Raw genomic sequence first — 17,148 nt, 5'->3', positions numbered from 1 at the left:
GATGTACTCCAAGGAACTAGAAAAACAAGAGCAAAATCCCAAATTAGTAGAAGGATGGAAATGTAAATATCAGGGGAGTAATAAATGAAATAACAAAAAATACACAGCATCAATTATGTGATAATTGATTTTTTTAAAAGAAAAGCAAAAGCAACCAACAAGCAAGTAGACCAGAGAAAAAGAGAAAAGATTGAAATAGATAAAATCACAGGTGAAAACTGATACCACAGAAATAAAGAGCATCATAGGGACTACCATTAAAAATTACATACCAATAAATTGGTCATCAGGAATGGATGAGAAATCCCTGGACACATACAGCCTACCAAGACTGAAAAAGGAAGAAATAGAAAATCTAAATATCCATGAATGAGGAAAATGAATCAGTATTAAAACCTTTCCAACAAAGAAAAACCCATGGCTTCATAGTTTCACTGTTAAATTCTACCACCTATTTAAATAAGAAATTACATTAATTCTTCTCAAACTGTTAAAGAAAATTTAAGAGGGGAGAGGACTTTCACATTCATCCTATAAGATGAGCATTAGCCTGATACCAGATGAGTAGAGATAAAGGGGTGAGGTGGTGGGAAAGAAGGAAGGAAGGAAGGGAGGGAGGGAGGAAGGGAGGGAGGGAGGAAAGGAGGAAGGGAGGGAGGGGGGAGGAGGGTAGGGAGGAAGGATTTTAGAACTGCCTGGCAGTGTGTACAGGACAGACACAGAGAGAACTATCTGAGGACAGGAGAACAGGTAGGAGACTACTGTGATGGCCCAGGTAAGAAATGATTGTCATATTCAATATCTCAGAAGTTTAATTTTTACTGATGAAATTTCCATTTACTATGTTAGTGGCAGGGAAGGAAACACAACTAAATCTAAAAACAGATTATCCAAAATATTTGTGTGTGCTGAACATCGTGGCCCATTCCTGTAATCCCAGAGATTTGGAAGGTAGAGGCAGGAAGATTGCAAATTCAAGACTAGCCTCAGCAACAACTTAGTGAGGCCCTAAACAATTTAGTGAGCACTTGTCTCAAAAATTAATTAATAAATTAATTAAAAGTAGTAATAATAATAAATTATGAGTGTCAATTTGTTTTGCAAATCAGATACTGAGTCTTGAACAGATGTCCACACACCCATATGAACACCTTCCACTGCACTCATTCTTGACCATTTGTTAGATCAACTCTAGACTAACACCCTGGGAGAAAGTGACTTTCTATGTCTTGACAAAAACAAGTCATTCAGAGCTGGTGAAAAGAATTTGTGCTTCCAAATGAGCTTGCTTCTTACCAACTGTGTGTCCCCAGGCACATTGCTTACACTCTCTTGAGTTTCACTGTCTTCATAAGAAAAGTAGCTAAACCTTCCACAAGTTTGAGGACAGATTAGATGCAAAAAAAAATGTAAGTAAATTTTGGAGGGCTGATTATAATTCTGTTGTACTCCTCAGTTCTGAGTGAGCTAGACCCTCACATTTGGCAACATGGTTGTTCTGGAAGGTGTGAAGCAATACCAATCCCTGTCATCACAGCATTTTTCTGCTCAGGGAACTTTGGGATCTTCAGGAAAACATGTCCTCCTTCCCATGGAGAGCCCTGGCAGCAGCTGAGCTAGATAAGGGGAGGACAGGACAGGCCCTTGAAGGCTAAGTAAATGAGACCCAGTTTGTGTAACGTGTGGTTATCTGGCCACACAGGTGTTCCAGGGCCTTTCTTTCCCTCTGGAGATTGCTATCACAATGTTGCCAGAATCAGAATATTACTTAAGTGAAAATTTACCTCCTCTGCAAATTTACCTCCTCTTCGAGGCAAATTTGACTAGGAACTTCCAAGTCTGGCATTATTATTTTTAAGTGTCTAGGGTCTCTGTGTCAAAGTTGAGTCTGTGTTATTGAACCCAGGAAACACGGAATTATTTTTCAGTGGGAGCTCTTTCAGCTTGCAATGCCATGGGGTGGGTGTCTGAGGGGGCGCCGCCCCAGTCTGTTGCCCTACTCTAGTCTGACCTTTGAATTTGCAACCCCAAGACCTTTAGGGTGAGTGTCTGAGGCTGGTGGAAAGCAAGGTTTGGGAGGTACCTTCAGTCCCCTCTGGTATTTGAGAGCCTCCTGTGCATCCATAGCACTGAGCTGCTGCACCTTCCTGTCAATCGCTGCAAAGGCACCAGGCAACAGGGGGTGAGTTTTCACTAAATTTTGTGCTATCCTATGACCTCAGGCAGCCTGTGAGGCAAATGATCCCCATCAAGTGATGAACTAGAAAATGAATATTATAATTAAAATTCTACTAATATGGTGGGAGGAGCCAGATTTTTTAAATTTGGGAAATGGCAGGAAAGGGGATTTTGAAAACCAAGTGTTACAGGAAAAATTATTTCAAAGTGTGACTCTTGTATATAAATAACATCCAAATCTCATGTTGAAATTTGTAGTCAAGGATGGGATTTTTGGTACCTAAATAGTTCATGGAAGTCAGAGAACCATGATGACTTTAAGAGATGCAGTAAATAATCTCTATTTGTTAACAATAGTAACTATTATGGCCTTGAATCTCAGTGGATTAAAATAATAAAAGTTTATTTCTTGCTCTGATAAAATCCAAAATTTGTGTTTTAGTTGGTGAGAGGCTTTCCTCTAAGCAGGCCCCTTCCATCTTGGGGTTCTGCCAGCTTCAGCACATGGTCTTCAGGGTAGTGGTACTTGTCTGCCTCAAGACATCAAAGCACGGAGGACCATGTGTGGGATTTTAGGATTAGAATTGGAACTGGGGGGCATCCATGCACTTCCATGACTCACCAGAAGTGGCCACGTGGCCCCATCTCCCTGTAAGGTGGGTGGGGGAGGAGCATCTAGTTCTGCTCCCAGTAGGAAGCTGTCTGCAGGCTCTGCCTCAGACTACCTACACGGACACCCCCAGACTACCTACATAGACACCCCCAGACTACCTACCCAGACACCCCAGACTACCTACACGGACACCCCCAGACTACCTACATGGACACCCCCAGACTACCTACACAGACACCCCCAGACTACCTACATAGACACCCCCAGACTACCTACCCAGACACCCCAGACTACCTACACGGACACCCCAAGACTACCTACACGACACCCCCAGACAGCGGCACACAGAGGTCTGCATACAACAGCATGGCTGATAAAATTTCATGACTCACTGAGTTTAGCAGGGGCATCCATGCACTCCCATGACATCACCAGAAGTGGCCACATGGCCCCATCTCCCTGCAAGGTGGGTAGGGGAGTAGAGTCTAGATCTGCTCCCAGTAGGAAGCCGTCAGCAATCTCTGCCTCAGACTACCTACACAGACACCCCCAGACAGCGGCACACAGAGGTCTGCATACAACAGCATGGCTGATAAAATTTCATGACTCACTGAGTTCAGCAGGACTGGACTAAGGGGAAGTCACTCATGTGCGGCTGACATGACAGACTACTGCTCGTGTGTCCCATTCCCTTCCCGGGTTTTGTGGATGTAGAAAATTGAATCTTTCCCAAATGTTCTAAAATGTGAACCTATTTCAGTTTACAGAATGACTCCCCATAGCCGCTAGTCTCTACAGTGGCGGTGCTCCTGAGCATTGTATAACAACACGGAAGAGAACTTTTCACACCTGCTGTTTTCTCATCTCAGGAGCACTGTGGAAAACTTCACCTCCTCTATCAGTATGGGCTTAACTGTGACTAAAATTTGGTGAATTTGGTCTTAAATCTGTTGGTCATATGTGAAGAAAGGTCACCCTCCATATGGGTTAAATTTTGCTTCATTTAAAATGCCACTTTACAAATATCATATGACATAGTAATTCTCCCCAAGTATAAAATCCTTCGTGATACACTTGAATGACACAGATATGACTGTAACATCAGTGTAGCAATACCATGCATGAATACTGCAGAGATGCAAGACTTTGGTTCTTGGAGGTTTGTGGAAAGATGTTTCAATTTTGTTTGTTGTGTTTTGTTTTTTGGTTGGTTGGTTAGTTTTTGCTTAATTGAGTAAAAGAGGCTTCAAAGTCCTTTACTGTGAGATTGTGTTGGCAGATTTGATTGTTGCAATTGTGGAAAATAAAAGGCTTTCCAATTTCATTTCCTTTTTATTTGTTCATTCATTCAACAAGAGAGTGCTGGTGGCCTGCCGTGAAACAAGCCCTGGGCTGGGTGCTCAGTCATGACAACAGGGCCCAGAGAATTTCAGCCCCCCTCGGTTTAGGACCCACCACTAGCTCCTTTCTTCTTTCTCAAAACCTCCTCCTTGTTATTGCATGGGAACAAGGACCAAGCTTTCATATCAAAAGAAGGGCTAGACAGCACTTCCTGAAGAGACTCTCATGGCACTGGGAGGACTTTGCAGGAATTTCCCAGGGCACCCAGCCATGCATTCCTTCCCCATCTTCTGCTCCTAGTTTAACATTTTCCTTACCAAACATTCTTGAACTATCCTTGTAAAAAAAAAAAAATGTTGCTTTTTTTGTACCTATAAATTTGGTCAGAAGACTGAATTATTATCTGCTCACCTTGGACCTACGCAAGGGGCAATTTCATATGTCTGAATCTAAATCTGGGACTGCCTAAGGCTGAATGATTCTGTATCTTAACATTATGATGTCCCAGGAAGTCTAAAAAAAAAAAAAAAAAAAAGCCAACTAACCAATCTACCACTAACTAAAAAGTCTCAGTTCTTTTCTATCAAACACTGTTCTTTCAGAGTAATTTTCCCAGATCATTTTGTTTTCCAGGTTGATTTCTATTTTTCTCTCTTGCTCATAGTTTCATCCAATGTTGGGATCACTGACCAGACCTCTGTTCTCTCAGCAATACCCCCATCTCCTTTTGTTACCTTTCCTACATGCTTTTGAGAAATAAATTAGTGTAACATGGATATCAGATAGGTTCTTTGTCTCATGAATTCAAAGAATAAAATCCATGAATGCAAGGGTGAGGAGAGCAAAGTAACAGGATTTATCAGAGTAATGGAAAGAAAGCAGAGGTCCTGAAAAGGAGGCAGGGGGTCCCAAGAGAGGGATGCCCATATGCCCATGGATGGCTATTGCCTAGGGGTTTATATGGATGTATAGGTTTTTTGTTTGTTTGGGGAGGTTTTTTTTGTTGTTGTTTTTGTAAGCAGGATTGAACTCAGGGGCACTTAACCACTGAATCACATCTCCAGCCCTATTTTGTATTTTATTTAGAGACAGGGTCTCACTGTGTTGCTTAGTGCCTCGCTGTTGCTGAGGCTGCCTCTGAACTCATGATCTTCCTGCCTCAGCCTCCCGAACCGCTGGGATTCCAGGTGTGTGCCACCACCGTGCCCGGCTGTTGGATGTATAGGTTTAAGGAAGTCAGGCCCCTGCCCAATTCTGGGTAAGGCACTCAGTGTCACAAGGTATTTATGTAGCCTTTACTCCAATCAAAATACTGACCAGGCATTTTTCCTTTTTTGAAGAGGCGATGGACTCCAAGTCACATATGCTGCTGCTCTGCTGCCCAGCCCAGAACGTCCTCTGGGGGGTCCATTTTCCTATCTTCCCTGCCTTATCTCTTCCTCCTGTCTTCATTAGTTCTATGGAGTATTAACATGGGTCATCAAGTGCCTTTCTAGAAGGGATACTCTCTTGAAGGACTCTCTTATTAAGCTGTTTGAGAGGAAGGTGAGGGGACAGGAAAGCTGCAGGAGCTGGGGAGTCTCAGGGTTGGCTTTCCAGGAGGCTACTGTCCAGTCCCTGCAAAGAGTCAGGCTTCACGCTCATCCCAGCCCTCCCCTGTCTGCACAGAGAAGCACAAACCAAGATAAGGAGCACTCAGATCCTTCCCCCAAATGACAGGACAGTGATTCTGAGCACTGCATCACCACATCGGAAGAGAACTTTCCTACCTGCCACTTCCTCATCTTCCCATGAGCACTGTGGAAACCACCTCCCCTGTCAATACAGGCTTATCTGAGATTAAAATTAGAAATATGGCCTTGGAGCCTTCTCTCTTTTCATGCCACTTTTCCATGGCATGGCTCAAAAAGATAAGGCTGCCTATAAAAGGGCCTTTCGGTGTTGTCCAGCTGTCCGTGGAACCTGACGGATCTGCCATGGTGAGTGGGGCACGAGCTTCCCAGGCTGACTTATTATAATGACTTCACCCGTTTTCTCCACAGACCTCAGTGATGTGGGGTAAGCCGACGTTCCAAGCCTCGCTAGGCCACACTCAACCTTGTTTTTGTCTTCATGCAGATGCTGCTGGTCTGGTCGCTGGCACTGCTGCTGGGAGCAGTAGCAGGTAAGAAAAGGCGCTGAGGTGGACTTGAGAGTCTCACTGCTTAGTCTGCTCCAGAAGGCCTTGGGGGCTGGATTTAAGCCACAAGGGGGGTCAGGAGGAAAACAGAGAGGTGCAGGATTGAGAGCTCAAGATCTAAGCAGGATTGCCGGATAAAATCTATAATGCCCATTAATGCTGAATTTGAGATAAGCGGGAAATAATTCAAAGAGCAAATAGGTGACATATTTAGACAAAAAATTCCCTGTTTAACTGAAGCTCAAAGTTGACTTGTAATTTTTTTGAAAAATATTTTTATTAGTTGTTGATGAATTTTTTTAACTTATTTGTATGTGGTGCCAAGAATCGAACCTAGGGCGTCACACATGCTAGGCAAGTGCTCTACTGCTGAGCCACAACCCCAGCCCCTTGACTTGTAATTTTAATATCTGAGTGTAGCAGCCCTAGCATGGAGTCAAGGGAAGGATTTGAACCTTGGTTGAGTCACCTGCAACTCCATGACCCTGAGCAAAATCCCAGGCCCCTCCTTGCTTCCGGGTCTTGTCTGTGAAGTGGGGAAATGACATCACCCGTCTCCTGGGCTAACTGAGACTCTTAAGTAAGAGGAGTGGCTCATGGTGCCCAGCAGCTGGCACATGGGAAGATGTGGAGGGATGCAGCCCTGAGACAGCTACTACTCCTACTAGTGCTATTATGTGGCCTTCTCTCCAGAGCCCTCCTGGAGCTGTCCCTCTATGCAGGAGCATGCCAGCCCACAGTGTGTCAAATCCCACATCTTTGATTGTTTCTGCCTACCTTCTGCATCACAGGAATCCACAATGGGGCTCAAATTTAGGTCAGAAACCTACCTGCAAAGTCAAGGTGGAGATGTGGAGTTCTGGCCCTTGCATGAAACTTGACCTCTCCACCCAAAGTGCAAAGCCACAGGGCTGCCCCTGGGAGCCAGGAGCCTCAACACATGCCCACCCCCACCACAGTTAGGACCCAGGCTGCTCCATTCCTGGGCACCAGTGGCCCAAGGATGACATCCGGGTCAAGAAGCTAAAGTGAGTCCCTGCCTGGGACTGAGCAGAGACACAGGGCAGTGAGGGGGTCCCCTGGGGTACAGGGAGGAGCAGCAGCTTTTCTGCCACAGAGGCATTGACCTTTGAAGCTGCTTTGTGAGAGTATGAGTGGGAGGGTGCTTGGGAGAGTGAGGAAGGCTATCTGCCATGAAATGCAATTTGACACATATTTTGCCTGCGACGCCATTAAAGAGCATCTGGTTAAACTAATATCCTTGAAACTCTTCTGGGTGATTTCAGGAAGAGAAGTCTGCTATGACAGACTCGGCTGCTTCACTGATGATTCTCCATGGGGAGGGACCTTGATAAGACCCCTGAAAATGTTGCCCTGGGCTCCGGGAATTGTCAACACCCGCTTCCTCCTCTACACAAACGAGAATCCAAACAGCTATCAAGTAAGAATCCTCCTATTTGCAGCACTCTCTTCCATTTTTTAATGTTCTGAGGCTATCTTCATCTATTTCATGCTTCTGTGACAGAACAGGTTAACAGGTTGGGTAAACTGTGTTACAAAATCAGTATTTATTTGATTCCCAGTACTGATGTAGGATAGAAGAAGCTGGTATCCAAGGAACTGTCAGAAAGCAGGTTTGTTGACTGCAAGGTCCAGAGGGCTATTGCCTAAAACATTCTCTGGACCAAGAAAATAGAAATTCTTTGAACTTTATACCCAATGGGAGGAGGGGCTTAAAGATTTACATTAGAAGTGCTTTTTGTTCCATTTTCTTTCTTTCTGTTTTTTTTTTTTTTTTAGACTAGACAGAGATTTTACAAGTTTGTTTGTTTTCTCTCCAAACCTGGCATTTACAAAAAAGAGGAATCTATGAAACACAATGCCCTCTGCAGGAGTTTTGTGGGTTTTTTTTTTTTCCCTGTTATTCTGTGTAAAAACCTTTCTGACAAGAAGAGGAACTTATATGTTACAAATATGGTGGGGGTCTTCTGGTGGGGGTCTCTAGTCTACTTCATATTAGAGGCAGGGAAGTCATGTGGAGCGTGGAGACTGGAGAAGGCTTTCTTGGTGCATCATAAGGTAGCAAAGGGCATCACCTGGTGAGAGAGTGGGAAGAGAGAACGAAGGACGAGTGTGGGATGAAGTTGTGCTTTTTTGCAAAGGGCGCTCCTGCAGTTTCCCACTCTTGCCACAACCACAGTAATGCCTTCATGACAGCGGAGTCCTCCTGTCCTAACCACCTCTCAGTATAATCACAATCAGAATTAAATTTCAACATACATTTTAGAAGGGACATTCAAACCATACTGTTCCGCCCTGGTTCCTCCCAAGTTCATGTTTTTCTCCCATGCAAAATACATTCATTCCATCCCAGTAGTCCTAAATGTCTTAGTTTGTTCCTGATTCAACTCGAACCTCCAAAGTTCAGACTAAATAGGTACGGGTAAGACTCAAGGCATGATTCATCCCTTAAGCTATGAGCCTGTGAAATCCAAACTTATCTATTACCAAAATACATTGTAAGACAGGCCTAAGAGAGACATCCCCATTCCAAGTCAGAAAAATATGCAAGAAAAAGGAGTGAAAGGCCCCCAGATAAGTCCAAAACCCTATAGTGATAATAACATTGTCTTGAAACTCTAGTCTTTCATTCTGAGTGCCTCCTCCTGGACACAGGTATATGAGTTGGGCCTCCAAAGCCTTGGACTTCCACCCCATGACCTTTCAGAGCTCCGTTCGCCTGGTAGCTCTCAGAGGTTGGAGTCTTCAGACTAGTATCCTTACAAGCTGGTGATGCATTCTGGGAGCTCTGCAGTGCTGAGGTCTCTGGGACTTCCCCACTCCCACAGCTCCACTGGGCATTGCCTCGTGGGGTTTCTCTGTGGTGGTTCCACCCCAGTGTCACCATCTTTGCATGGGCCCCAGGCCACCCAATGCTAGGTGGAGGCACATCGCTCACAGACCTTGTGTTCTGTAAGTCTGAAGACTTAATACCACATGGACACCACCACCGTTTTATTGCGTGTGCCCTCCGTAGAGGTGGCCTGAACCACACCTAGGCCTGCTTGACCCATAGCTGGGAAGGCGGAGGAGCAGTGGGGTAGAATGCGGGCACAGAGACTGAGGCAGCACTGGGCAGCCAGCCCATGGAGGGCACCCCTGACCCACCCTAAACCATTTGGCCTCTATAGAATTAGGGTGGTAGAAACAGCTTCAAAGTTCTGAGAAATGCCTTGGGGATCATTTCCCATTGTCCCGAAGACTCCCACCTGGCTTTCTTCTATCCATAGTTTCTTAGGAAAAAAAAAAAAAAAGGTCACTTGGTTACATACTTGTTTTGCTCTTCTTAATGACCCCTTTTCACTCTCTGCATGCCCAGGATGCAAATTTTCTAAATCTGTCTGTTCAACTTCCTTTTTAACTATGAATTTCATCTTTAAGTCATTTATTTCATCTTGATCCTCATCCTATATAGCAGTTAATAGCAGTCATGTAGCAGCCTGATTGTTTTCCTTCTTAGATATTTCATCTGCCAAATATGCCATTTACTGCTCTTAAGTTCTGTATTCCATAAAGTCCTAGGATATGGATACAATTCAGACAAGTTTTTTTTTTTTTTTTTTGCAGCTATATAATAAGGATGGCCTTTACACCAGTTTCTAATGCCTGACCCTTATTTCTACCTGAGACTTGATCAGAATGAGCTTTACTGTCCATATTTCTCTCAATAGTCTGGTCATGGTCACACAGTTGCTAAGATTCTGACTTCCCCTGTAGCTGTTCTCTTCTGAAGACCTTTCACCAGTACCATTCTTATGCTCCATTAATCTAGAACAAGATATTTCTAGCCTGATCCTTCCAATTATTTCAGCTTCTACCCATTACTAAGTTCCAAACCAGCCTACACATTTTCAGGAATTTTTATAGTAACAACCCTACTCCTGGGACCAATTTCCTGTTTTATTCCAATTCCTGGTACTATAACAGGATACCACAGAATGGGTAAATAATTACAAAATAGAAGGAATTCCCAGATCAAGGATCTACATGTTTTTTAACTTATATATGACAGCAGAATGCATTACAATTCTTATTACATATATAGAGCACAACTTTTCATATCTCTGGTTGTATACATAGTATATTCACACCAATTCATGTCTTCATACCTGTACTTTGGATAATAATGATCATCTCATTCCACCATCATTAATTACCCCAGACACCCTCCCTTCCCCAAAGGATCTACATCTTCAGAAGTTATTATTGTTGTATCATGAGATAGAATGAGGTATCACATGGCTAGAGTACATGTTTAAACAGAGACAGAATGGTACAGGCTGAACTTCTTCTTTTATGAGGAGCCTACTCCCACAATAACCATTTCCACAATAATGGCATTAATCTATTCCTAAGGGTAGAACCCTCATGACATCTCTTAAAAGTCCCACTTGTTAACATCATCACAATGGCAATTAAATATCAACATTTTGAAGGGGATATCCAAACCATAACAGATACTAAATATTCAAGCCTCCTAAGGAGAACTAATCAGATAGTGGAATTTGCATCTCTGTTGATTTTGGGGAAGACAAGCATCAGTTTTATTTTATTTAACTTTATAAATGGTCCATTAACTTCATCATGGCTTTGTATTACTTCTAGGACACCTTAACAAATATTCTAAGTAATGGGGGATACTACGGTTTGAATGGTCCCACCAAAACTCATGTCAAAATTTATTTGCCATCAAGAAGAGGGACCATTAAGAAGTGATTAGGCCATGAAAGCTTCATCTGCAAAAATGGATTAATATAGTTATCTTGTAGTAGATTCCAGGTAAAGCAGTCTGGCTCTCTGTCTTATGTGCTCACTTGCCAATTCAAATTCCAACAAGGGAAGATGCTCCTGGACATCCTGGCCTATATAACCATGAGACAAATAAACTTCTATGATTTATCAAATTATCATAGCAGCAAGAAATGGACAAAAACAATGGACAAAAAATACATATAGATTATATGTAAATATAATCTATCTATATATATATATATGTACACATATACATAAATATCATATATGTCTTACATATATATCATATATACAAATCATATATGATTAAAAATCTCATATTACACATACATATAATATCCTATTATTGCATATATCTATGAAATTTCCAAGTATATTATATATATATATAATTATATAATGCACATATGTATACACATGATATAATACAAATAGGAGGATTATATATATCACATATGTATGTGTGTGCACATGTATATTCATACAAAAGCACACACACACACATTGACACTCATGCACATAGAAAAGACCCTCCATCATGTGGAGATAAACCTTATCACTGATATTATAGCAGACATTTTATCCCAATTAAACAACCAAAAAAAAAAATTTATGATGCCTTTACAGTAACAACTTGGAGATGACTCTGAATAGTGTGGCTGCATTGGATAACTTATACTCACAAGGATCCCTCATCTGAATGGTTCTAGAGGAGGCTATAAGAAACTTGACCTGAAACACTTTTCTTCCCCAAACAGCAAATCACTGCAGATTCATCAAGCATCAGAAGTTCCAATTTCAAAACAAATAGAAAAACCCGCTTCATCATTCATGGATTCACAGACAAGGGAGAAGAAAACTGGCTGGCCAACATGTGCAAGGTGAGGCCTGGTGAACTTGTACAGGAACCTTGTCTCAGGGGCAAGTAAGGCTCTGGCCCCAACCGTGGAGGACAAATGCTGGTCCCCACCACCCTGGAGGATCCTGTGACCCTGGCAGACCCTGAGTTCCCAGGGGAGGTGCAGGAGAAGGTGGGGTGGAGGCACCTGGGACAGTCAGGGCAGTGAGATGGGAAGGCACTTGGTGGCTCCAGGAAGTGATTATTTAATAGCAATTCCAGGGGGGCTTCACAACTCAAGCTACAGAAGCTGCCTAGCAGATGCATCCCTGCTGTGTGCTCATTGGCTTTTAACCTTCACGTAAAGAGCTAAAGAACTCTTTTTTACCCAAACTAACACTTTCCCTTCCATTTTCACTGGTTCCTCTAATCTCTGGTAGCAGTACCTAGGAAAAGCACAGTGAGTTTTCATTTTTGGCTTCTGTTATTTCAGCAGAAGTGATCCTGTTTTCTTTACTTTGCCTTTGGCTGTGTTACCAGATAATGAAGATTTAAAAGACAAATAGAAAAAGCTTTCCTATTAACTGCTAGTGTCTGCGAAACATTGATGCATTTATTTGCATATTTATTCTTTTTCTTTACCAAGTATCTATTGCAGCAATGACACAAAGCTGTCGTCATTTCCTCCGGGGTGTCAAGAAGACACAAAGGCCTTCCTAAGCCCATTTGATTTCCCACCTGTCTCTGACCCCAGCCAAAGGCAGAACAGAGTTCACTCAGAGCATTTAGCTAATCTGTCTAGATGAGCACACTGGAGTCCATTCACTTAGAAATAATCTGTAAAACCACAGCCTGCTTTCTAAAATACTTTAAACAGTATAGGACAAAGTATGTGATTCTTAACTGCAGGGAATATAATTTAAGATATTGCAATACATTTTTTCTAAGATTCCAAGAGCAAATTATTGTTTTCTTTCATTTGCTTTGTCTTTGGCAATAATGTTGCATTATGATAAAAAAATTAGTGGATTAAAATTGATGGTAAAGGCCCTGGATTCCAGTCCTGACTCTATCATACTTTACCATGGCATTAGTAAATCAGTTTCCTTCTTTAGATTTTTTTTTTTCCTTCTGCAACACAAGAGTTGGGGGATGATTTCAAAAATTGCTTCATTATTCTTAAATACTTTTTTTAAATAGTTTTTTTTTTTAGTTGTAGATAGATACAATATATTTATTTAATTATTGTGGTGCTGAGGATCAAACCCAGAGCTTCACACATGCAAGGCAGGTACTCTACCACTGAGCTACCAGCCCCTATTCTTAAATTCTTTGCGGGGAAAGTTGGGATTATGTACAAACGCTCAAACGATTTCTACCAGAACTACTTTTCGTGAAACCATAATTGTGCTCTATTGGATTCTCCAGTAGATACCCGGCAGGTTATGTTTTAGGGGAGGTAACTTCAGTGATGTGCAAAGAAATTGCCTCATCCAAAACTCTAATTAGCATTTTCATCATGAAAAAGCCTACTCCCTTACCTTTAATGTATTTATGTGTTTAAGGGGTAGGGGGTCCTGCCTGCCTCCGACTCATTCACTGTTTACTAATTGAGCACCTGCTCTGTGCCAAAAACTGTTCTAGACCCTGAGCATGCAGCAGTGAGAGACAGACAATGTCCTCGGGGGCAAGAGACAATGTAATATTATGGCATTCAAGATGTTCTAATGAGACCACCCAATCTGCCTTGTCTGATACTATTGTCTGAATCAGTTGTCAACCTATACATCTGTTATAGTAGAAATCCCAAGAACCCAGCTCCTGAGATAGCCACCCTTCCAGGTTGGAGTCAATTTTAAACTTTAGGAGGGATTATTTATCCATTACAGACTTGGCCTTTTGCTCTTAACTTTAAGGTCAAAAGTGACATGATAAAAAATGTACAGACCAGGGAGGGGATTTGTCCTGTGCTCAAATGTGTTAATAAACAATTAATAATGGTCTTGAATTATGTGCCTGTTTCTTGTACCTCTTGCATCAGAACATGATCCAAGTAGAAAGTGTGAACTGCATCTGTGTGGACTGGAAAGGCGGCTCCCGGACCGGATACACCCAGGCCACCCAGAACATCCGGGTTGTGGGAGCAGAAGTGGCCTACTTCATCAATACCCTTCAGGTAACTACATCCAGGTTATTGAAAACACTCATACCTATTGCTTTCTGGGTTCTCCTTCCAAAAGAAAGTTGTTGATATTCTAATTTTCTTGTTTAGATTTATTTTTTTAATTTTTTGTTTTGTTTTAATTAGTTATACATGACAGTAGAATGCCTTTATGCACTTTGATACATCTTACATAGATGGGGTAAAATTTCTCATTTTTCTGATTGTACATGTTGTAGAATCACCTTGGTTTTATATATATATATATATATAAAACCAAGGTGATTCTACAACATGTACATAAATATATATATATATATATATAATGTCTGTTTCCTTCTACTGTCCTTCCTATCCCCAATACCATCCCCTCTCTTTCCTGTGCTCCCTCAACCTCATCTAAGGTAACTCTCTTCTTCCCTAGTGACCCCCCCCCCCCCTTATTATTAATTAGTATCTGCATATTAGAAAAAATATTTGGTCTTTGGTTTGGGGGGATTGGCTTATTTCACTTAGCATAATATTCTCCAACTCCATCCATTTACTAGCAAATACCATAATTTCATTCTTCTTTAAAGCTGAGTAATATTTCATTAAATATATATACCACATTCCTTTATCCAATCATCTACTGAAGGACACCTAGGATGGTTCCATACTTTAAATTTATTTTTTAAGTGATACGTTAAAAAAAAATTGTACAGTATCTACAGATCATCATGTGATGTTTTGATATATGCATACATTATGTTGTGTTCAAACCAGAGCAAACATATATCTCATCAAGTATTTCATTCTTTTATGGTTCAAAATCATTTCTTCTAGCTTTTTTAAATTTATGAGCACACTATTACGTATATTCACCCTACTGTGCAATAGCACCAGAATGTCTTATACCTTTCTATTGCTTAGAGCCTGTTGATCAGCATTTCCCTCTCTCTCCACCATTACTCTCTCTATCTTCTAGTAATCACCATTCTCCTTTCAACTTCTGAGACCAACTTCTCTATATTCCACATCTGAGTGAAGTCATGTGATACTGGTTTTTCTGTGCCTGCTTTATTTCATTTAATATAATGATCTCCAGTTTCATCCGTGTTACTGCAAATGACAGGCTCTCATCTTTTTATTATTAAATAATATTCCATTGTGTTTATGCATCACCTTCTCTTAAGCCATTCATCAGTTGATGGACACTAGGGTTGCTTTCATTTTTTGGCTATTGTGAATAGTGCTGGACTGAACAGGTAGTGCAGATGTCTCTTAATTATACCAATTTCAATGTCATCTCCTTTGCGTATGTGCTGAGGGATGGGGTTACTGGATCATATGAAGCCTCTTTGCTGTTTTCCATGATGGCTGTACTAATTTACCTTTCCACCCACAGCATGCAGGGGCACCCTTTTCTCCACATCCTTGCAGGCACTTGTTATCTTTTGTTTTCTTGGTACTGTCCATTCTTACTGGAATCTCACTGTTGCTTTGATTTGCATCACCCTGATGATTAATGATGTTGAACGTTTTTCAAAAAATATTCCTGTTGACCATTTGTGTGTCTTCTTTTGAGAAATGTCTATTTTAGGTCTAATGCCCATTTTTAAATCAGATTTTTTTCCTTTTTTTGTCTGTTGAGTTGCTTGAGTTCCTTCTGGATAGTGAACCTTTGTCAGATATATGCTTGCAAACATTTTCTCCTACTACTTAGGTTGTCTCTTCATTCTGCTATTGTAGTTTGATGCAATCCCATTTGGACATTTCTGCTTTTGATTCCTGTGCTTCTGGGGACATGTCCAAAAAGCCCTTTCTCATTCCAATCCTAAATCAATTATGATAATTGACAGACATTTATTGCTGAAATATGGCCTTCCCGTTGATGAAAAAAGAAAAATGCAAAGAAATCTAGATTTGAGTCTATCAACAAACCTTTTTAGGTCCATAAACTAGTTTTTGTTTTTTTTAGCGAACTTATTCAAGCAATTATGCAGATTATTTCTAATGAATTCTACCAGTATTTGTTTTAGTTTTATTGGTCATTACCAAATATACATGATAATGTTACCTTTGATATTAAACTAGTTTGCTTGTTTTTTAAAAGAGAGGTATGATATGGTAACAACCTAACCTGATTAGGTACCCTAAAGCATATAAAATGTTAAATGTGAATATATTTAAGTAGCTGCTTTCATGATTTTCTGTTTTAAATCCTTGCTTCATCACCTCTAGGTAATAATCCATTCCTTTCAAGGTTCTGTCTACATAGCAATAGAATGAATAGAGGCCTTTTCCCATTAGCTTAAAAGTTTAAAAATCATTTTTATATTTCATATAGTTGTGGGCAAAATCCATAAAATCTTTTACTCTGAAGGAGCATTACTTCTTATTAAAACTCCAGACTTTGAGCCGGGCACAGTGGTGCATGCCTATAATCCCAGCGGCTCCAGAGTCTGAGACAGGAGGATCATGAGTTCAAAGCCAGCCTCAGCAACAGCGAGGCACTAAGCAACTCAGTGAGACCCTGTCTCTAAATAAAATACAAAATAGGGCTGGGTGTGGCTCAGTGGTCGAGTGCTCCTGAGTTCAATTCCTGGTATCAAAAACAAAACAAAACAAAACAAAAACCCTCCAGACTTTGGAGTTTGCTCCTTTGGTACCTACCTCAAATTCTGCAATACTTCAGAACATTCATACATTTTTTCTTTTTTTTTTTTTTTTTTTTTGAGACTGAGGACCAGCTCTGCCCATCTTTGCTCTTATTTGGGATCTTAGGTTGGGTCTAGGACCAAGTTAACATGAAAAGAGATTAACAGGAGAAAAGCAAATAATTTTTGTTAATTTTTAATATGTATCTCTGGACATTCACAAAATGGTGACAACCCAGGGAAATGGACAAAGCAGAAATATTTATATGTTTTGGACAGAGAATTACAATGTTTTTGAAAGAAATGACAAGACAAAGGCGTGTGGGTGACGGCTGGTGAATTCCAGCGGAGTCAGTATGAGGTACACGAAGGAGCGCAAACCAGCGG

At 41.2% G+C, this 17,148-nt stretch overlaps 1 protein-coding gene across 2 annotated transcripts in view; it reads left to right on the top strand.

The window, feature by feature from the left end:
- The first annotated feature begins 6,244 nt into the window (after positions 1–6,244).
- LOC114088615 (pancreatic triacylglycerol lipase-like) overlaps positions 6,245–17,148 on the top strand; it is a 28,526-nt gene continuing 17,622 nt past the window's right edge. The window contains exons 1-4 of one of the 2 annotated variants that reach the window (XM_027930312.2): positions 6,245–6,296; positions 7,598–7,752; positions 11,882–12,004; positions 14,003–14,137. In XM_027930312.2, the coding sequence (XP_027786113.2) occupies positions 6,245–6,296; positions 7,598–7,752; positions 11,882–12,004; positions 14,003–14,137 (465 nt within the window). Of the gene's footprint in view, positions 6,297–7,597; positions 7,767–11,881; positions 12,005–14,002; positions 14,138–17,148 lie in introns of both variants that reach the window. The other variant, XM_027930313.2, reaches the window with a different exon arrangement.

This window comes from Marmota flaviventris, chromosome 4, assembly GCF_047511675.1.
Source record: "Marmota flaviventris isolate mMarFla1 chromosome 4, mMarFla1.hap1, whole genome shotgun sequence".
Classification (NCBI taxonomy): Eukaryota; Metazoa; Chordata; class Mammalia; order Rodentia; family Sciuridae; genus Marmota; species Marmota flaviventris.
Note: the sequence above shows the minus strand (reverse complement) of the source record. Positions and strands in the feature narration are given on the sequence as shown.